Source organism: Lepidochelys kempii, chromosome 18 (genome assembly GCF_965140285.1).
Source record: "Lepidochelys kempii isolate rLepKem1 chromosome 18, rLepKem1.hap1, whole genome shotgun sequence".
NCBI lineage: Eukaryota > Metazoa > Chordata > Testudines > Cheloniidae > Lepidochelys > Lepidochelys kempii.
In genome coordinates, this window is record NC_136397.1 from 22,881,548 (window position 1) to 22,903,934 (window position 22,387).

At 46.9% G+C, this 22,387-nt stretch overlaps 1 protein-coding gene across 13 annotated transcripts in view; it reads left to right on the top strand.

Moving 5' to 3' along the window:
• Positions 1-22,387, top strand: part of KCNAB2 (potassium voltage-gated channel subfamily A regulatory beta subunit 2) — a 113,278-nt gene that overhangs the window by 84,306 nt on the left and 6,585 nt on the right. For 10 of the 13 annotated variants that reach the window (XM_073316253.2, XM_073316255.2, XM_073316252.2 and 7 more), the window contains 10 exons: positions 1,515-1,552; positions 3,258-3,337; positions 9,074-9,118; positions 11,015-11,059; positions 11,145-11,188; positions 12,135-12,221; positions 13,166-13,210; positions 18,020-18,105; positions 19,328-19,448; positions 22,146-22,240. In XM_073316253.2, coding sequence (XP_073172354.1) covers positions 1,515-1,552; positions 3,258-3,337; positions 9,074-9,118; positions 11,015-11,059; positions 11,145-11,188; positions 12,135-12,221; positions 13,166-13,210; positions 18,020-18,105; positions 19,328-19,448; positions 22,146-22,240 — 686 coding nt within the window. The remainder of the gene's footprint in view (positions 1-1,514; positions 1,553-3,257; positions 3,338-9,073; positions 9,119-11,014; positions 11,060-11,144; positions 11,189-12,134; positions 12,222-13,165; positions 13,211-18,019; positions 18,106-19,327; positions 19,449-22,145; positions 22,241-22,387) is intronic. The other 3 variants (XM_073316259.2, XM_073316260.2, XM_073316251.2) reach the window with 1 other exon arrangement.

Sequence of the window (22,387 nt, forward strand, 5' to 3'; positions counted from 1 at the left end):
CCCCTGGGCTTATAACAAGCCTGAGAAATCTCAGCCCAAAAGGTAATTTGTTTTTCAGATTTGTCAGTGTCTGAAAAGGGGGGCATTAAACAGAACTGTTTTATCAGCCCTCCTACTAGCATTGGTAGTAGAGCACTGTATCTGTTAAAGGGTACCAACAACTTAAGACAGCTGCTGCTCCTCACAGCATGGTGACTGCAGAAAGAAATGTCTGATTCTTCGAGTGCTGTCGTTCAGATGGACTGCAATGAACAACTTAAAACCTCTTTTTCTTTATGTGAAATGAGCTGCAAGGCATTGTTCTCACTTCTTCATGAACACTCGTGTTCAGAGCTTCCAAGTTAATGTACTTCAAGAATGATCCACCCTTGAGCTGTAGTTTGCAGAGTTTGTGCAGAATTCAGAATCTGCTGTAACTGATTGTATCCAGACAGGCTAACTTTCTAGATATTTGGTTGCTCAGATAACGTTCCAAATGTGGAGTGAGTGCAACCAACGCACCCTTGTCTTTCTAAGGGCTTGTCTACATGGGAAAGTTATACTGGTATAAGGAAAGGTGTGTATTTAAACCGCTGTAGTTATACCAGTAGAACTCCCCATGTGGACCCTCTTATTCTGGTGGGTGGGTGGGTGGGGGATCTTTTTCCAGCTTAGTTTGTCATTTTGGAAGGAGTTGTACCTGTCTAACTGTTCTGTATAACTGGAAAAATGTGTTGTGTAGGCCAGCACTGAGTCTGCAGAGAAGCTGCACCAGTACCTCTGTGGCTCCTCGTGCCTTTGCCAAGCTGCAACAGAGCTAAAATTGGCCAGCATTGAGAGAGCTCTGGGTATCCGCTATCTGGAGTAGAATAGGGAAGGCAACAGTGCGGAGAGGAAGTGGCAAACAGATGAGCTATTACAGGTTCCTGGTCTGGTGATTCATGCTGTAATGTCAGGCAGTGGGGTCATTACAGGCGGACGGGTCTCCACTAGCAAATCGGAAGTGGTTTAGTTAACTGTTCCCTGCAGGTTGTTGGCTGGGAAGGGCAAATAGGTGTTGCAAATGGCAAGGGCAGAAGTACAATGCTCCATCCTAATTTGGTGGGAGGGCTTGACCTGGCAGGAAGGCGTTGGAGAACCCTAGCATTTGGTATCCTTGAGCATCCACCCGGATGATAAAAGTCTTCTGCCCGAGTCAGGCAAACACAATGAGAGAGGGAGACAGACAGTCTAAATGCAACAGCAAGAGGTAGGGAGGCCCTGAGAGCCTGGTTCACTCATCCACCCACAGGCTCTGGGCAGGGATATTTTATATCCCAGAAGGAAGAACAGTGGGGCCAGCTTGGTATTGACAGGCTAGCATAGGACTGACTGCGTTTGGTTTGTTCCAGTGTTTCTCTGTTATTGACCTACAGATTAATTCAGTCTGGAGCTCCCTTTTCCACAGTTATAGTGCCTTTCAGAGCACAGCTAAGTTGTACATGTTTTGTACTTGTGTTTTCAGAATGAGTGTTTTCCCTTCTTTCCCTTTACAGGAACATGGGTGACGTTTGGAGGGCAGATTACAGATGAGGTAAGAATTGTTCCCTGTTTTGTGCTGCCTACTCCATAGGTCAAAGATACAGTTCTTATTTCAGTCTCCTTTCATTGTACTGAAAATCCCCTTCAGGAGACTCCGCAGTCTAGTTCCTTTTATTATTTGAAGTGACCGAGCCTCAGTGTTGCCAATAACCCTTTTTATGGGAAATCTTCATAATGAATAAAGAAGAGGAGGACTTGTGGCACCCTAGAGACTAACCAATTTATTTGAGCATCAGCTTTCGTGAGCTACAGCCCACTTCATCGGATGCAACGAAATGTAGGTCACGAAAGCTTATGCTCAAATAAATTGGTGAGTCTCTAAGGTGCCACAAGTCCTCCTGTTCTTTTTGCGAATACAGACTAACACGGCTGCTACTCTGAAACGTGTCATAATGAATAAAGGTTCTGTAATACTTACCAGTTTTCACTATAGAGATGCATAAATATTCATGTTTGTCTGACATGTTTCAACTTTGTTTTTCAAATTAGCTAGATTCGTTTTTATGATTATGGCCAAAAGAAACAAAAATTATCCTTCCTTTGGCTAATTATTATCCACCAAGACTAGTACTTACTGCTGAGCAAATAATTTGCAGCACATAATTGGTGAATAATCTCCAAGAACAGAGACTAAATTCAAACCAAATACTTTTCACAATTGTTCCAGGAGGAGTTTGCTCATGAGCTGTTTGTTCCAGCTATCTAATATTCAAAATTTGAGATGCATTGGTTAGTTTAATTGGACACACAGGTCACATGGTAGCCTTTGTGATCCCTAACTCGGTGAGCATTAGTCTTAAACACAAATAATTAGCAATGAAAGACTGGTTCTAAGAGTTCAAAATTCGGCGTCAGCACATAGTCTCAAGTGACTTTGTACGAACACCCTGGTCTGTAAGGTGATTTGCTGTAATGTTTGTGGGAAATGAACACAAAAGGGGGCACAAACACAGCTGAATGTAGCAGATGCTTTTCTTCAAGCAAATAGACTCAGAAAACATGAACAGCTCTGTTCCATTGTACATGGATGTCGGAACTTGAATCTCATGGGGATGGTGAAGTTTTTAAGGTCGTGTTGTTTCTGTGAAGCCAGACTTTCAGAAGGTGTAGTCAGTTTACCAGTAACATTTGTGAAACACATGTTGCACCTGTAGCCTTCCCTGGTAATACAGATTAGGAGGCAACTTTATAGTCATCCGTTCAGGACACCTTCTCCATTCTGTGTCGTAAACGTCTACAACGCAATACTTGCATCACGGTTTTTCTGAGCCAACAGATGCTAGCTGTAGTCTGAGCTAATACCATAAAAAATCAATTTTCTGAACACTGGATTATAAAAGTGGGAGGAGAAAAATCATATTGCAGTGTGTGCTCGTTATTCCCTCTTTATATTCATAAGCTACTGAGTGCATCCTGATATGGGGGAAAATATGCTGGCTTAAATAGTGTGCAATTTGCATGGTGTTTCTTTGGCATGAGGCCAACCGTGGCTGCCTAGAGTTAGGCATCTAAATAATCAGATCACCTCATTAGGTGCCCAACTTTAGGCAGCCTAATTTGTAATGTCTGATCTAAGCATGCTACTGTGTGCTGTGTGACACGTGCGTTTTATTGATATAACGCTCATGCCAAGGGGTTTCTAGGCTCCTGCTTTCTACAACGGGCTCTCTATAAACGTTACAAATGTTTCTTTGCAGATGGCGGAACAGCTGATGACTTTAGCATACGACAATGGCATTAACCTGTTTGACACAGCAGAAGTCTATGCTGCTGGGAAGTAGGTACCTTCTATGTTTATCTAACCAGGAGACACAAGTAGATGTGTTTTAATGAATGGGTGATTGCTGTAAACATTCAGCATGACACTTTCCCTGGCTACCTGACTTTCCCTGATCGAGGTGCCTTTACTATGTTATATTTTCTCCAGTATTTTCTCTTTTGCTCCGGAGTTCTCTAAAACGCACACAGACCCCGGCCCAACCCCAAAATGTCGTGTTCTGGATTCCCTGCAAGACTCTTTGCTGTGCCCCTTGCTCTTTGTGCTCTCACTCCCTGCCCTTATGGAGAGCAAAAGAGCAGAGCAGGAATGAAATCTGGGTCTCACCTCAGCGGGTGGCCGGTGCTTACTCTCTAGTATTTAACCAGCTTTATTACAGCAGAGACTCCTGTCCCATAAAGTTTTTCTCCCAGAATGATGATGTCCCTTCTGCATTCCTTTGCCAGTGAAAATCCAGGTGGTTTTTTAGCTTCTAATTAAATGCTCTTCACTATGGAGCACACAGGCTGCGTCTTCACTGTGAAAAAGGTGTGTGTTTCCATCAGGATGGCTATCGCCAGGTAAAATCCCAGTGGGAACAAGGCATGGGAGTATTTACCTCATCTCGCTACCTTGAGGTAAACCCCTTATTGTCGAGGAGAGGGGTATAAGGTTGAACACAATTAGCTTCATCGAAGTAAAAACAGCTACATCTCTGCTTGGATTTTACATGGCGATAGGTATCCCAATGGAAAAACACTTTCTGTGGCAGTGAAGACACTGTCTGCATTCCCCAGCCGTTCAAACTATGACTATCAACCCCCAAGCCCCAGCACTGCTTCAGCCCAGTGACAGATTGCAGATACGTTTTCCCTTAATCCCCCTGCTCTGACTGTATCAGTCGGCCAGGGGTCCCATCTAATTTTCTGTTCATGGCAAAGGAGCAATCACTGGGGAGGAGTGCCAGGGTGTTCAGCGCTCCTGCCAGGTTAGCCAGGCATTTCATGGTTTAAGATCCAAACAAAAGCTGTGTTCACCCAACAGAACAGACTGTGAAAGAGGTTGAGAAAAATTGTTTGAAAAGTTAGTTGTCTCCGTTGCTGCTCCAGCCTGGGAAATGCGGTGAGAAAGGTCTGCAGCTGTGCCGCGTTTAGTCCCAAACTCGGCTTGGGGGCAGGACATAATACAAGTTGGCCTGTGCAAAACGCATTCCTGAGAGCCACAAAATTGTTACAGCCTCTCTATGTCTTGAAGGGTAAATTCATGGGGTTTGGTTCCTCGACACACTGCCTGCCTCCTGGCTAGTCTCAGAAAACCACTATGGGATCTAGCCAGGCCTATAAACCCAGCTGGGTGCAGGATCTTGGGCCTGCTCAGAAACGGGGCCCAAATAAGTACTGTAGATAGACATCCGCTCAAACTGCCATTTCCCACTGGCCCGGCACAGTCAGTGAATCAATGTATTTTATTTCTGTTTGTTTCAGTGCGTTTGAAGCACTTATCCCTGACTCCAGGTGCTTCGACAGCACTGAAACAGACAAAATCAGAGAAAAAGTCAAAAAAAGATTCTGCACAGATGTCTCACGTGGAGAACCCAGTTCTCCTTCAGAGAACGAGCTGCCTCCGTCCCCTTGCCTACGCACCGTGAACTGCGAAGGAGCCTGGGTCTGTCTGGACTAATAAGTGGGGGCACCTGCTCAGAAGAGATGAAGACTTGGAAGGCAGAGGTTGTCAAGGGATTAGGATTGTACAAATTGCTATGAAATGGTGCTTGAGCAGCTATAGCTCATCTCATCTACACTGACTTTGACCAGCACCGTGACCAGGCAAAACAAGGCTCTGCTGTGAACCAGAGAGGGGTGCATGGGCAACCATCGATTTGGAGGGACAGTCAGTAAATTACAAGCACCAGAACCTGTCTCAATCGTTAGAAAAATGTCACAGCCTGATGCTGATGAAAAATGAAATAGAAGAAGTAGACGCCATGAGGTGCAGAACGTTTGTTCCTGCTCTCACTGGGTTTCCGTGGCATTTGCTTGCATATTACTAGCAGGTGGTCTGAATCCCTCTGTGTGTAACTGGGCATGGATTTTAGACAGGCTGGCAGTTCTTTTGCCTTTGTATGTGGTATCCTGGTTCAACAGGTCAGACTGTGAGTAGCAGGGGAAGTGGGGGTTGGGCCGCCCCATCCCTTTCACATCTAAAAAATATATTTCTTCCGAAGTTTTTATGAGAAAAAAATGAATACAAAAAAGGACTGAGGGAGAGAGTTTGCTGTGCAGTGTCTAAGGGGAGGTGATGGGTGATCAGTACAGGGGGACACATGGATGACAGCATACCGGGGGAGCAGTGCAGTATGCATTTGGTCTAGAGGCAAAACCCTACTGTGTGGAAAGAACCTCAAATTTCCTAATTCTTTCCCAGCTCAAGGCAAGCTCTACTGGTCATCACTACAGCCCTGCCTTGCTGAGAGTCCAGACAGCTAGGCCACCAGCACTGACATGGTGCCAGTTCAGGGGTTTTCCCTACCAGAATTAATGAACTGAGCTCCTGGGGCAAGATCCTCCGTCTGCCCCCCCAGTTTTACAGAAGACCCATGCACAAGTCCTGTGCGCCACTCAACTGCCTCTTCAGGCCTATGGGCCATGAGGCTAAGCCCCCCCAGATGTGTTTTGAATGAACTCACTTATCAAGAGCCAGATCCCGAGAGTCAAACTCCTGTTGAACTCAAGGGTCTTTGAACCTGATCCTTAGATGTTATCAAAGAGTAGCCTCCCTCTAATTCCCTGAGGCCAGAAAAGTTACATCTGGGAGTCAGTGTTGCCTCTGAGATTTAACAGATGCTTGTTCCTGTTTCAGTTCAGGTGGCTGAAAGAGTTTGAGATTGGTGCACTCCATTTTTTGGTTGGCTGACCACAGCCTGTTCTATCCTCTTGTCTCGCTGATGGTACAGCACTTCCTGAGTAACCCAGCTTATCTTCCATGCCATCAGGAGCAGAGCAGGACAGTTTTTATTTTAAAAACTCTTCTTTTTTGAAAAATTTCTGAATTTGTGGCTGAAATTTTCTTCTTGGTAGTTGTTAAAGAACTAGATAAGTTCATAGAGGATAGGTCCATCAATGGCTATTAGCCAGGATGGGCAGGGATGGTGTCCCTAGCCTCTGTTTGCCAGAAGCTGGGAATGGGTGACATGACTGGACGGATCACTTGATGATTCCCTGTTCTGTTCGTTCCCTCTGGGGCACCTGGCATTGGCCACTGTTGGAAGACAGGACCCTGGGCTAGATGTACCTTTGGTCTGACCCACTGTGGCCGTTCTTATGTGTTACAGAACAGGTAGGCACTCTCTCTTGGCCCTTTTCTCGCCCTATAATTTTTTTGTTTGCCTATAATATAGATCCTAGCGTCTACTTCTTCAATAGCCCTTTGTGACAGTACTCACTTGCAGTGTTTCTTTCTGGGAAAAGGCGGCACGTTCTATGGAACGTTTATATGTTCATGACTTATGTGTGAATGGGCTGCATTAGGAGAAGACAGGAGATACGGAGAGCTGACCCTATTTATTTATTTTTTCTTATGAACTTTTCCGACAACGAGAATCCGCTGTGCTGTGGTACAGCTAACCCATGTCAGCACAGTGACTTTCTCCTCATTAACCTTTCCACTCCTCTCCTTCCATCACTTTGTGCCTGGGCTCCGATGAAATATCGTAGCTCTTCAGCGTCGTGACACATCTGCCTGTGTGTCCCTACAGCGCCTAACACAGTGCAGCCTGGTCTTATTCCTGTTGCTGTCTGAGCAATAACAAGGGGTAAGCTGTGAGGAGGGCCGAGTGATGAGAATGTGGCGGGCAACAAAACGAAGGCCTGGCGCAGGATACTTGTAGGTAGAAATTGCAATCATTCCCGAAGGGTCATGAACAGACGCTGGGCGTCATGGCTGCCTTGCCATTTCCATGTTGCTAAGTGGGAGGTTGTGTCCTAGCGAGAAGGCAGGAAGGTCCAAGTATGGAAAACATGGAGAACCACTTTTCCTGTAGCTCTTAGGGAACATCTTTTGGTGATTAAGTGTACTTGAAAGCATTGGTGAAAGAGTCTCAACATGTCGTGTGCTGTGTATTAAACCCTAGCGACAGTGAATTAATTGGGATGACTGAAAGTGTTCCTCTGTGTCGCGGAACCTTTTATTGACTGTACGAAATGAAGGTCCTGCAGTCTGACCTGTTCAGCGTCTCATCTTTGGTTTTAGACACTTGCACAGCACAGAACAAATCCAATGAAGCGTCACGCATGTCTCTTTAAGTTAATGACTAAGGGTCGGTTTTTCCGGTCTCCTCCCAAAGAGACGCAGTAACGTTGTGACTGGAAAGGATGATGGTTCCAGAATGTAGTGTCTGAGAGGTTTCATGAATAATTGCACATTAAAAATTAAATTGCCCAGGAACAAAATATGCCTGACATGGCCAAGAGCGAAGATCAATTCAGTTGTGTGTGTCTGGGCACTCCACACAGTCCAAGCACAGATGTTTTCATGGCTCAGTTGGTAGCGTCCTCGCCTCTGGGCCACACTGGAACTTGGGCTCCTACCCAGAGCTGGCACAGCAGTGCCAAATAGGAACAAGCCACACACATTAATCCCAGTGTGATGTTCAAGTCCATGTATTTATTTCAAAATCGAAATGTTGGAGGAGCCAGTCCTGCAGCAGCATCTACAGGGGCAAAGCAACCTGCCAAAGCGGGTTTGAGCAACGGCTATGGAATTGGCTCCTGACGGATGGCAATGGAGAGCTGTCTCTGGAGTGGGGTGGGTGAGAGAGGCGTTACGTATAATGGAAGAATGTCTCTCTCTTACCTGTGGCTTTGGTCTTCCTTACCTATTGCCGCTCTTGCTGGAGAAGACATGCACAGTTCCACTCCAGCACATCCCAGCCGGAGATCCCACTAGCAAACAACCTGAATCTCTCTGACCTGTTTTCTCACTCTAAAGAAGAGAGGCCATTATGAATCCTATTTGTAGGGAGTCATTTGTGCCATGACAGATCTGAATAGCCAAATCCTGCCATTATCAGCCATGAGCCACAGTACTGCTAGTGGGCTGAGCTCCGATAACCTGAACGCATGCCACGTTTTGTCCAGCTACGCCCTCCCTTCGCCACTGATGGGCTCCGTTTGTCCATACAAAAGAGGCTGAGGAGATGGGTGACATCATATTCAGCTTTCACGATCTGTGCCTGCCATGAGTCCCGTGGGAAGTAGGGTTGGGATCGGTTAGTGAAGGGATGCAAAGGCCCAAGTGAGCAGCACAGGGGATGTGGTGGGTATAAATGTAATGCACATTGCATTCTTGTCCCATCTCTGTTGCTAAGATGTATAACAAGCAATTAGAGAGAGCATTTCTTTATACACTGCAGGACAGTGCAAAGGAAGGAGGAAATTACGTTGCCTGTGGCCAGGATATTTTTATCTTTGACCCTGACAAATGCCAAGAAAATTCCAGCTGTCACTTGATCCTGTACTGCAATGTAAACAACATGCAGGATTCCTCTTTGTTCAGAGAGCCCATTAATAGTCATTGGAGTGGGTGGGGCATGGGGTAGCCTCAAATTGTCTTGTTCTCCATAGCTCCTTAATAACATTTTAACACCAGGGATTTGAAATACATGGGATCCCTCCATTGAGAGCCATGATTGAAATGGTTTGGACCTAATTTCTATACCAGTCTGATGAAATCATCATTTTTGTTTCTCTCTCATTGCAGGGCCGAAGTTGTGTTGGGAAATATTATTAAGAAGAAGGGTTGGAGGTAATTTTATTCTTCCTTAAGCCAAGTGCCATGTTAGAACCAGAGTGTTTCATTTTTATGCCTTAGGCAGTTTCCTTGATAACTGCCGTGTTTGATACGGAAGGAAGGAAATTAACGGTAGGCATCAAGGTGAGGAGTCAAATAACTGTGCAGGGATTTGCAGGGAGTAGTGCACCAGTGAGCACGAAATTCGGGACATGGAGTCTGAAATCCCCTCTCTGGTCCCTAGCAGTGATCGCTCCAGGGCAAGGTAGAGGAATCTTTCACTGCTGCTGCCTGTCCTGGACTTGTTCCTATGAATGAAGAGAGTTTCTGCCTTCTAGGTTGTTGTAATGGCATGAAATAATAATGCCTTCTTTATGGCTGGCATTCAGTCTTCTGGTAGCTCGGGGGCCCAAGGTACATGCCAGTTTCAAGCAAGACAATGGTCTCTTAATCTCAGTGTTTCCCCTGGTAAATCTCCATTCCTGTTCCTGATGGAGATGTCCAGGGCTCGTCAGTCCATCACAGCCTGGCACCTCTCCCCTGTCCTGGCTGGGTCAGAGCAGAGTGGCGTTTCTTCGGGGAGGTGTTTGAAATTATCTCAAATTGTAAAAGTCACAGGGAAGAGCAATTTCAAATACCAGCTCGCTGCAGTTGGGCATGAATCATTAATCATAGTAGGATTGTCAGAAAGTCTGTATTTCCTTCCCTCCAGAATGCCACAATTATCCTCCCAGTCAGTGGTTATCGGGTACATTTTTCCCACTCAATTATTTATACTTGTCATCTTGTTCCACCAATATTGTTTCTTTGCATTAATTACCATGTGACTGCAGCTCCCAGTAATTAAAGGTAATTGACTTTTTAGCAAATCCCATGAGGAGCTCTCCTGTCAGTACTCAGAGGCGAACCGTGGCACCCCACATGCCTGTTCATCGTCCTCTTCTTTTTCCAGCACCAAAGTTCTGAGCAAATTGGTGCACATCTGCTTTGAGATGCCATTGGAGCCCGGCGGGGTGTTGCCTGAGTAGTTTTCTATTTACACCGCTGACTCCAGGACCGCTCCTGGCCTCTCTCACCATGCACTCCGCCATAAAGAACAGTCTTAGGCAGTCATACTAGGATCATGGCCAGCCCATTGTGGCTGGAGCCCTTTGATGATTGCAGTCTCACACTGCAACGTAATGTGGGCCCAATGAGAGTCTGGTTTAGCTGTCCTGGACACTGATTTAAGAGTCCAAACATTTTAGTTCAGGCACGCGAATAATGGCTTTTCAGCAAACAGCCTCTTGAGTCTGGAGTAGGCACGGGACCATAGCAGCTGGTTCAGTAAGTTCACGGTAGTTGGAGCTGGTAGTGGTTTCTCCTAGTAGTTGCCATGCTGTAGCCTGCAGGATGGCCCTGAAGCAAAGTGACTTTGGGCTACAGGGCCATACCCAAGGTTGGGACTTTCCGAAGTGCCTCAGTGATTTTCATAGGGATTTGTGCTCCTAAACACCGATCGTACTCTTGACAATCTCACCCTAAAGGCTTAACCCCAGGATCATTCAAGGTGAGGTGGGTCCTAGAGGTAACACCTCTGATCTGGGCTAGTGAAGGCGTCTGATCAAACAGCCAAGCGGATCACTAAGGGCCTGACTCTAACCTTCCTTACACTGGGGTAAATCCGCAGTAACTCCACTGCAAAGTCAATAGAATTATTCTGGCTGTGCCCCAGCATGACTCGGAGCAGTGGTTGGTGCTGAATCACTTACGTTCCGCGGACCAGTGAGTTGGGAAGAGGGTATTTGCGTAACTGGAAGCTGTGGGCGAGCGTCAGCTTGGGGCGGTGAGTGCAGGGATGGGAGCACAGAGGGCGAAAGGGAACCTTGGTTTGGTACATTTTATGCAGTGACTTTCTGTTTCTCTTTACAGGCGCTCTAGCCTGGTCATCACAACCAAAATCTTCTGGGGAGGAAAGTAAGTAACGCTGGCTAATTTCACCCAGCACCGTAATTGTCGTCGTTGTACTGTACTCTGCTAACCTGGGCCTGTTCTTTTTCAGAGCAGAGACTGAGAGGGGACTGTCCAGAAAACACATCATAGAAGGTGAGAGAGCACGTCTGCTTTAATGCTGTATGTGAGCCTGACCCTGCAAGGCACTTGAGCACGTGCTTAACTTTAAGCACATGAGCACTTAACTGAATGGAACTACTCACATGCTTAACCATGTGCTTTGCTGGGTTGAGGCCTATCTGCTGCTCCTGTATAGTAAGGTGGGAGAGTCTGAGGGACCTGGGGTGTTCCCATTCGAGAGAAGGAACAAACACGCTTCGACAGGGCTCCAGCTGAGCCCATCCCTTGGGCTGCTTCAGTGACTGCTTTGCCATGTCCCAGCGGCTGGGACACACCTGCCCCCACACACACCTGGTGGGTGCGCTGTCCTGCCAAGATGGCGTTAATGGCACTGCAGAGTGCCTTGCAGACGCCAACAACTGACATCATGACCTCCTGGCTTGGAAGAAGGAGCAGGGTGGGGGAGAGGCATGTGCTGGTAGTTATTGTTTATAACAATGAGCTGAATATTCCCTTGAGAGTTGTTATAAGTGTAATTCAAATCGCCCGGCAACTGGCCCCTGTTGGGCAGAGGTTGGATACATTTTAGCGTCACCACTTCTGCAGCTCTTCCCCTGAGATGGTTTTCATTCTGTTCATTACTCCAAGCAGAAATCCAGGGAGTGGCCAGCCTTTGTGAGAGCTGGGGCTGGGGCTGCCCTTCCCAGTGGAGCAGCAGCGAGCCGGGTCTCTCCACGGAGCACGCGGCACAGCTCAGCCCTCTCGCGCAGATGTGGGTCGTGGTGCTCTTAACACTCTGGAACAGCCTCAGCAAAGCTGGGATCCCTGGGCCTCAGGGCACCATCTCACGAGCGTTAGTGCAGCTCTTCGGAGCCTGTGTTTGCGAAGTGCTGGGACGTTCTCTTTAGTGCTAACGAAGCGGGGAGCTCAGTGGGGAACTGTACTTGATGGCCTTTTGTCCTTGTTTGCTCATCACCAGGTCTGAAGGCTTCCTTAGAACGGCTGCAGTTAGAGTACGTGGATGTTGTGTTTGCGAACAGACCAGATCCCAACACACCCATGGAAGGTAGGTTCTACTGCCAGTTTCTCCCTGAGAGCCTGTTCCTGTTTCGGGATACTGGTCAGCAGGCAGCTGAGACTGGTGGATTAGCCATGGTCTCGCCATTTGCGTCCAGAAGTAGGGAGCGACTTCTAAAGAGTGTAGCGTTGGGGAGTAGGAGCACGGGCCGCGGGCCACCAAATCGTTTTCAGAATAACCTCTTTCTCTCCCCCAGCAAAGTGTAATAGAGGGGCACCAGTCAAAGGGCTTCTCAGGGGTCGTTCCCCTTGCTCATGTCATGGGGAACTCTTACGCTCAGGCTTTCCGGGCCTGAATGTGCTTCTCTCTGCGTTATCTCCCTTTTTTCAGTCCGTGTTTGCCCAGCATGACAGAGCCCAGGTCCATGACTGGCGCTCCTAGGTTCTTGGATAATACAATTCATACTTACGATCATTATAATAATTTTCTCAAGCTGCTGTGCTAGCAGTTTGTACCTCCGCAACAGATCTAACTTTTCTCATTTCATGGCCTGTCCCATTTCTGGATTACATACTCGCCCATTCTAAGAAGGAACTGTTAATTCCTTGTTAGTTTAACATCTTATTAGCCAAATCAGGTCTGAATTTTTCATTGCATTTTATTTTTTGATGTTTTGAATGTTTGAATCATGATGTTGGTGACGGGTTTTTAGTTATGGTGCGTTTTCCATTATGTAGCAATTGTTTCATGTGTTAATACGTTCAGCATATGTAAACAAACCAACCAAAAATCTTTTTCAACCTCAATCCCCCTCCATCCCCATGTAAAGGGGCCTTCTCAGGATGCGCTCTGCTTCTGGAACAGGCTGTTTTAATGGTGCTTTGATAGCGGGTTATTCTTCCTCCAGACCCAGACCCTTTTGTCATGCCGTTCATTGTAATATGCCAGCAGTTGTAAACTCTGGTCTCTTTAAATCTTTCTTTTATCACCAGGGGACCCATTTAGTTCTTCCAAGTCAAGAACATTCATCATAGAAGGTACATCGTACCCGCAGTCCGAATATTGACTTCTGTGTCCAAACAGCATTTTATGGGACAGACTCTGTATTTTTATTTACACGACTTCCTTTCCCCCGTGGCAAACTTTTCCATAAAATGCACAAAGGAAAACAAACAAAAAACCCCACTTGCCTTTGAGAACATCTTGCAAGTAAAAAGCAAAATAGTGATTAGTTCTTCTCGTTCTCTTCCCTCGATTCATGTCACTTCATTCTTTTGTTCCTTTCCTTTGTTCAGTGCATGACGTGCCATTTTCTGCTCTGCTTGTCTGTATGACAGGAGGTCCCCGCAGTTTGAAATTCTGCATTAAAGCCTAGTTCATTGGTTCATTAAAATAACATGTTTCCTAACATGCTTGTGATCTTGGAGGAGAGCAGTTCAGGGATCAGGGTGAACAAATCAGTAGTCCAGGGGAGAACAAGCAAGTTGTGATGGTCCTCACCCAGAAGTTTTAAAGTCCACGAGACTCTCCACTTTAAAGCCCATGCTGTGGGTTGAGTGCTGATAAGTTTACATTAGCATCAGAAAATACGGCTGTCTGGTAAGTTGAACGAATTGGCTCCCAAAGTCCGTCTAGTCAGTTACTGAAATAACATGTTATGCTGGTTTTTTCACCCCATTGAATGCGCCTGGTCTTGCATAAGGAATGTGGTTGGATGATTTTTTTTTTTTTATGAGTATGTACTAGGGTTGGGCAAAATTCTGTGTAACTGCGCTCCCTGCGGTGGCAAACTTTGACCAAAGACTACATTAAAATAAGGGGACAGAGTTTTCAGCCCTGTTCAGAGTCGATTCCCACAGGGGGTTGCTACCACTGAGGGGGCATCCCTTTACCAGCACTAGGTTGGGACCAAAAGGCTAATAGTTGGCTGGCTATATATCCATGCCAGTCTAGCTTTTTACAGTCCCAGCTATGAATATGTACAATAGGTACAACGCATTCGGTCGTCTTATTCCTGTTCATTATTGAACTGAACGTCTATTGCCGTCTACTTGCGATACATTTTTAATATGGTTATTCAAGCATTAGTGTCTGGAACTTTGGCATGGAGACTGGAGACTTATTTTCCCATGGGATTTTTTAAATTAAAGGGGCAAGTGGAATAGAGCTAATGACCAAATGTGACCCCAGCTGCATGTAACCTGCTGAGCCTATTCCTGTGACGTAAGAAATGCCCATTTTGCCCAGCTCTGATAGTCATTGCTCTTTCTGCTTATGACGGGCTATTCTTCCTCCTTGTAATGGCTTGTGATCTTGTGCAAGATGTATTACAGACCTGCCAGATTTTATTTCTATGGAAAACTTTCGTTTGCACAAGCCCAGCACTTAGCTAAACTGTAACACTCTGTCAGTGCATGTGATGGACATGTGAAGCCTGGTGTGACTTTTTCTTTTTGCTTCTCTCCTTGGCATGAGTTTATGCCTTGGCTTCAAACTCAGCCTGCATGGTTCAGACTTGGCTGGAGAGCCTGTGAACGGGGACTCCTGACAGTGTTTCTAAAAAAGAAAAGAAAAGGCAGCAACAGACCAGGGCAGCAGCGGTTTGACTGACACCTTAAAATTATGCTGTAACTTCCCATTTTAACTAGCCAATTGAGTCTCAAACTCTCTGGCACCTCTTTCCTTGGTTTAATTAAGCTAAAAGAAACAAAATTAGGGGGATGGTGGTTTTTGCTAATGCAGTACCATGAATGTGCATAGCGGCTTCGACGGTAAGCTCCATGGGGCAGAGACCTCGTCTTCTGTTTGCCTACATTCAGACAAGAGACCAAGAGGAAGGTTGTAGAGAAGGGAGAACAAGGGTAAAAGAAGATTGGGGTTGTTTGCATTTGTTACTCTGCATCTTGGAGGTCGGTGTGTGTGTGTGTGTGTGTGTGTGTGTGTGTGTGTAAAGTGTTTTCTTTAAATACTGGTGGCAGCTGCAGAGACTGGGTGTAATCCTGGCCCCCCAAAGTTAATGGCAAAACTCCCCTTGACTTCAGTAAGGTCAAGATTTCATCCCCTGTGTCTTGGCATGGGAAGATTCCTCAGCCCTTGCCCCAATGGAGACTCCAGCTACGTGGACTGGGTGGCACGAGCAGGGTTTGCCCCAGACAGCTAGAAGGCTGACCCGATGCCTAGCACACTCCCCGCAGATCAAGGAGTTTACATGGCCTTTCCAGGAATTGTTTGCTTCTGGTTGCTAATCTGAGTCTCCCTTCATGAAAGTACAAGCTATAGAGCTCTTGACATTTGGACTTTCCTCATCCTCCTGCTTCTGCGTGCTCAGAATTTCCTAACGATCCCTTCCTCAGAGCTGAAGCCTTCCACCTTGGGTCTCAGCCCAGAAAGGAGGTTTTTGGAGACTGAAAAACGTTCTCTCTGATTTCAGTATTTTAAACCTGTTCAGTGACGCTTCCTAAAGCAGCTCTGAGGAAGCGAGAGAAACGTTTAAACCAGCACAGGGCTGACTCTGCGATAAGGGCTAGTTGGATGTTACAAGGAACTGAGAGCTTGCTGCAGAGCACTCTCGGGTGGCAGCTACTAACATAACTTAATGAAGCCACCACCTAATGGAGCTCTGCCCCCTTTGCGACTTCGCAAACGTAATTAGCGTCTTTGGAAGGATTGTGGCTTGTGGTCCAAGGAGAAGTTTGCAATCTGCAGGCTGCAGCCTGTGGGCGTCATGGAGACCAGGCCATGGGAACTGCATGTTCTAACTCGCTGCTGCTTTCTCAAGCCTTTTTTAACACTAGCAGATGCTGAGGGCCAGTGTCAGCAACGGGGCACTTGAACCTGTGCTGAACAGCGCGACTCCAAGTCTAATAAAAGACAAAGCATCTTCGCACCCGTTCAGAAACTGACGGTCGAGTTTTTGGTTGTCCCAACTGGAGATACCAGTGCTGATTATCACAGGAGCTGCATAGGGGCAGCCGCCCTGAGCGGCCCCTGCAGCTGTAAGCACTCTGTGCCCTGAAAATCAGCCCTAAATGCCTCAAAGCACGCAAAATCAGTAGCTGTTTAAAACATTTGGGCGAGTGTCAAATGAGGAGCCTCAGGTTTTGCGGTCTCGTTCTCTCTCTTTATGTTCCAGCATGTTTAGCATCGCACTTAGACAAACACATACCATTGTCTGCTTCCCACCTTGAAACAGACAGAAGACAGGGATACATACACTTTTGTCTGAGTGAGTGTGTGTGTGTATAATCACATTGATTTATATATTATATCGGGTTTATTTTTTCAGGCCATCAATGGATTGTTTTTAGAAACACTTGTTTGCAATCTTTCCTTTGTACCGCAACATTTGCAACCAACCTTGCAAGCAATGTATTCTTAGAGCTGCCTTTTCTAGATATCTCCCGCTGGATCCACTACATACATTCAGCACCTTTGGTGGGCCGTCCCTGTATTTGCCAAACATCACAGTGACAACCTTCAAAAAAGAAAAATCTGAACGTTAGCTGTTTTTAGATGCAATATTAACCATGAGGCCAAACTAACTTAATGGGTTCCTACAATCAGCTGCAATATTTGCTTTTCATAAGTCTTTATACAGACAGAATTTGCCCTCTGTTTTTCATAGCTAATGGATGTTTTCTAATGATGAATTTTTCTTATTAGTAATAATCTCTGAAGTTCACAGCAGCTAAACTATCAGGGCAAAGCTGGAGGTGAGGGTTTTTTAACCATCCTTAACATCCAGCAGTTCCAGCTCCTCCTGGATTCCTCAGTCTCTGAAATCTTCTGATTCCAGATGCTCAGGGGTAGAGTTTTTGAGCTCGTCTGTCCCTGCACAGGGAGTTCTGAACGGACCTCGGAGTTGGGTTCATAAATCTCAGTGCAGCAGAGCAATGATGCCCAGAAACAAAATTGGAAGGTGTTAAGAACTGCACAAACATTGTGCTGTTTCCCTCTCCCTCTCCCAAACTATCCCACCCCACCCCCCCTACCCACCCACACACACACACAGAGTCAAGCCCTGCTCCCCAAAGAAGTTGGTCTCCCAGAAATGTTTCTACTTTTTTTGTTGTGGTTTTTTTAATGTCTCCCCTCCTGTGACAGCTGTTCCATCCTGGTGGATTTGATCTGGTTTTCCTCTGTTTAGATGGAAAACTGAGTCTTCGGGTCTGTTTTTTGTAGGACCTTGAAGATGTTATTTTTTTCCCCCACACATGGGTGCAATATATCCTGTGGCTCCTGTCCATCCCCCATCTCACAGGAGAGCGTGAACATCCGTGAGATTGGACATTGTTTTCCACCACTCTGTACTGCATTTCACCTATTTGATTGTGACCTCATTACGTTTCACTGGTCCATTGCAAATGGTTATTTTCTTCTAGGCTAATCCTATTATTCCTCCAAAAAGCAACTAACTAAAAAAACCTCAATTCTTATGGCATCATAATTTACATCCCTCTGTTTCTTCTCACCCTCATTTCAGCACAAGCGGCCATAAAAAGGTCACTTTCCAACCCAATCTCTGGCGATTGTTGGTTTGTTTGTTTATTTTTGCATTCGATTATTCTTTACAGATTTGGACAAGTAATTAATATGGGGAAATGATTTCACGAGCAGTCTCTGTTGTGGGTTGGCTTTTTGGTTTTTGTTCGTTCGTTTTTGTTTTTTAATTTCCTTGTAAAACTCCTGTCTCCAAGTTTGAAGTCTGGAAGTACACTGCTTGCAAGATGTCTGTGCAGTCAAATCCCCCCTTTCCTTTTGGTGTCACAGTCTTTATTTACGGAATAGCTCCAGCTCTGCGTGCCAGGCTGACGTCTCCCTCCTTGCCTTCCCTTCCTTTTTGACAGAGACGGTGAGAGCAATGACCCATGTTATCAACCAGGGAATGGCCATGTACTGGGGAACATCGCGCTGGAGCTCCATGGAGATCATGGTACTGTGTGTGTGTACACGCCTGTGTGTGGGCACATGCATGCCCGTGTGTTCCCATTGCTGAAATGCAAGGGCCAGAAGACACGCCATAAATAAATGATCTGCGCGCTGCTGATGCTAAGCAGAGGCCGAGCAGACTGCCGTCGCCAGAGCAAAGTGCCTCTCTGCAGTGTTTTGGAGAGAAGTGCTCCGTTGATGGTGATTTAATTAGACAGGAGCTGTCAGGAGCCGACTGCTTGCAGACGTATTTTAGCTGTAATTATTTTTAGATCTGATAGGACAGCTCATCAGAGTGTGTCAGGCTCGTGCCATAGGGGAAAGGGTTCCTTGGCTGGGAAAGGAGGTAGCACAGTAACGGTCAGCGAGAAGGACACCTGAGCAGGAAATCCCTGTCATTGCTGTCACAGGAGCCCCCAGCTCACCTGGTTTCCTCTCCCCCTCTCATTCTCTCTCCTCGCTGGTCTGAGACGCTTCAGTGAGAGATTTCCCCCTCTGGCCCTTCCCAGCTCTGTGTGCTCTGCTGGCTCAATCTGCTCCAACTTTTGGGCAAATTTTAACATGATTTCTAGCTAAATCCTTTGACTTGAGACTCTCCAGCCAGTCGCCTTTTCCTCTCAATGTGCCCGTCTCCCTGGTAACAGACAGAACTTTGTGTCAGCCCCCATGTCTGCAGCTGTCTCCAAGGCAGCATCTCAGGAGCCCTGGGGCCAAATCTGGGCCTTTTCGAGCCCCTTCCAGCTGAATGCTGACAGGTGGTGACGTGGCTACCCTGGCATTAAAGCACTTGTCAGTGCAGAGCCAGCCCCAGAGCGCCGGAATGCTCCACACATACAGACCTCTCGGGCTGAGCCTGGGCACCACATTTGCAGTCGGAGACCCCAGAGGCTGGCTCGTGCCCTTTGAAGTCAAAGATAAAGTCCCACTGGGGCCTGCCAATGGGCAAATCTCCCATAGGACTGAGCCCTCCAGTCTCTGCTTGTTCAGCGAGGCCCTGGGTCCCCATCAGCCGCAGGAACAAATTAGTTCTGTTTCGGCGATAGCCACTCTCTCCATGTCCCTGGGTTACTCCCTTTCACCCGCCAGGCAGGGTCTCCAGACGTCCCAGCCCCAGTGCCGTGGGGACGACCTGGAGGTCTCGCCCTGCTCCAGGAGGAGAGCATGGGGCGGGGCAGCCCTGCCCTATAGGGAATGATGCTGATTTGCATTTATCTTTGTGCTTGCAGGAAGCGTACTCAGTGGCACGGCAGTTTAACCTAATCCCGCCGATATGTGAGCAAGCCGAGTACCACATGTTCCAGAGGGAGAAGGTGGAGGTGCAACTCCCTGAGCTCTTTCACAAGATAGGTACAAAGCCCCCCCACGCCTTACATGTTCTCTGAGGCTGGCTGGGGGCACAGCTGGGCACTCTCAGGGAAGGGAGCAGGAGTTGAGAGGCTCAGTCCTGTCATAAAGGGTCTGTCGATATTCAGCTCAGCTGCCCGGAATGCCCAGCCCCTGGCTTTTGTTTCTAGAAAGAATTGCCTTTCCCAATGGAACAATAATCGGGCAACAGACCCCTGGTTTCCATTGAGGAGGGCTGGGGTTGGTCCGGGGGCAGTGCGCACATGGGCCAAGTATAAAAACGGCAATCTAGAGAGGGGCCCAAGCCACACGGCTCCAATCCAGGCCTGAACAAAAACATCCACAAAAAATTCAAAGCTAAACCCTGACTGTTTCAACGTTTCCAACATAAACCGTTTCAACGTTTTGTTTAGAAAAAAGCATTTGTTTTTTAATAATTTCTTTTCTTGTCAAAATGAAAAACTGAAAAGATTTCATTGGGGTTGAACAATCAGTTTCAACCAGATAAAAAGGGAGGACAAAAATTCTGGAAAAACGTCAGAACAATTTGCTGAATTCACCCCAACTTCGCAAATGCTTTTGGTTGCCCCAAAACTGCATCTTTATGGCAAACTAAAAAAAAACCAGCGATCTTCTGAGTCCCCAGAGCTGGCCGTGTCCCTTCAGCTCGTACAACATGCCACATCGGCACGAGGCCCCGTATCTGTATCCATGGGGCACTTGGGGGGTTGCGGTTTGAAATGTACAAAAATAGTTTTTAAAAAACTGAATAAATGTGCTAAGATATGGGGGAAATAGGCACAGTTTTAGGGAAAATAAATCTCAGCAGCCTTGTCAGACCTGTTTGTCACCCCGAAGCCATGCTTGTTCCCAGCCTCTGCCACAGCAAAGGGGGATCACGCTGCATGATCTAGCCCCATCTGAATATCAGAGCTCTGGCCAGGCCGAGCTGCTGCTGAGTTGGTGTCATGGCCCTTTAGCTGGCGTCTCCTCCACGCTGCTAACCCAGTGTGTGATCATGGTGCACATTTCATATTCATGCCAAGTCGGAGCCACTGGCTTTGGTAATTGTTTAACTTCTGAGTGCCCTGGAGTGGCTGTTGCACACCCTAACCTGGCATTATTTGGGCCATGCCAAGTCACTCGGTGTCTTTGCTCTGGCTGAAATCCTTTTACAAGATTGAGTTTATATCATAATCAGAAAAAGCAGCCTGGAATTAGGAGAGAAATTCTAAGTGCTGAGGCCTGATTCCCAAACTCCTGATGTACCCAGACAAACCTTTGTGTGTGCGCATGAGAGACCGAGAGAGAGAGAGACGCACGTTACCTCTGAAGAGTATAAAAAAGCCAGAGAGCACAGGACAGAGGAGGCATCTTCCTCTTAGAAGCCAAAGCTGGGTCATTTACAGACTTGACAACTCTTCTCTAGAGTTTCACTCTTTGCTGTACTTGGAGGCTTCCCAGCTGCCTGGCCAAGCCTGTGCTGTGCATTCCTGGCCTACGGCCCATTTGTAAAGTAGGATGAGGTCTGGCCTGTCGAGCCCTTTACACAAAGACGGGCTTCCTGGGTACAGACAAATGTCTCCCCTATTCAAACTGCTTCATTAAATAAACCAAAGAAAGGCGACCGTAGTTACTGTATCCATGGAAACGTGTGTGTTGTCTTAGCAGGGAAGGGCTTTAATGACATATGATATTTATAGGCTGGGAAGGATTCGATTTTTATCAGTAAATGTTGATTTCATCACACACACACAAACCGTGGAAAAATATTTCCATCAATAACAATCAAAATGAACAGCTGGGGAAAGTGGTGCCCGAGAACCTGGGAGTTTGGTCGAAGGACCATCCCTTGGTTCGTTTCGGCGTGCACTGTCAGCAGTTTGTGTGTTAAGAATTATATAACTCCGTTTTTTGACTCTCAATGGCTACTGTCTGATGTCCCCCACACCATTTCAAAGGAATGGATATGACTGATAAAAATCTAAAAAAAAAAGCACTTAACAAATAAACATCAGTCACTTGAGCAGTGACGCTAACGACCAGTTTAGTAGATTTTTTTGGAAAATGGCTCCAGATTTAAAGTTAATCGCAAGCTGGAGTGTTCTGCTGGCTCGGGGACCACGGGTTCAACACCTGGCAGGGCCGAGCACACAAAAAAATGCTCTCGCAGGTATTCGCCATGTACAATAGTGCACAAATAGTCAACAGCTCTTCTTCTGTGCTTTTAAATAATTACTTGTGCCATTAGCCCAGAAATCCTGCCTAGGGTTAGACTCTAAAACATTTCCCCAACCTCATTTTAAAAAAGACTATCTCCCACTTGTCCAAGCATTTCCTCTCTAGCAGGGGCCCCCTCCTTTTTCCTCCCATGCTGCGTCCTGCTCCCAAATCACATCCTCCCAGCAGCACTGACAGCCACACCCCTGTTTTCTCTACCCTGTGTTCTGAGCTTGCTCACTTTTAGGGGCAGGATTTTGGAGCAGGGCTCATACAGCTGGCAGCTGCCCCCAGACCAACACTGCCCGAAGGAAAATGTCTGGTTCTCTAACGGTACTTACCAAGAGATGCTAAAAATAGGAACAAAACTGGCAGATAGCCGTGTGTGCAATTGATCCCTCCTCCACCCCCACCCCCACCCCACCCCGGCTCTCAGCAGGAACCTATAGTGCCCTCAGTAAATGTTCTTTCTCTTCTCAGGGGTTGGCGCCATGACCTGGTCCCCGCTGGCCTGTGGAATTGTTTCTGGAAAATATGATGGTGGAATCCCCCCTTACTCCAGAGCATCGTTGAAGGTGAGGAAGAGGTGCAGCATGATTTGTGGGTTGGTGCGAGGGATGCTGGGTGGAACGGTGTCTCTTTATCACCCCTTGCATTTGAGATTTTATCCTGCAGCCAGTATGGGGGGGTTCCTGTTGCCTCCCAGTACTTGGTCTCCTTGC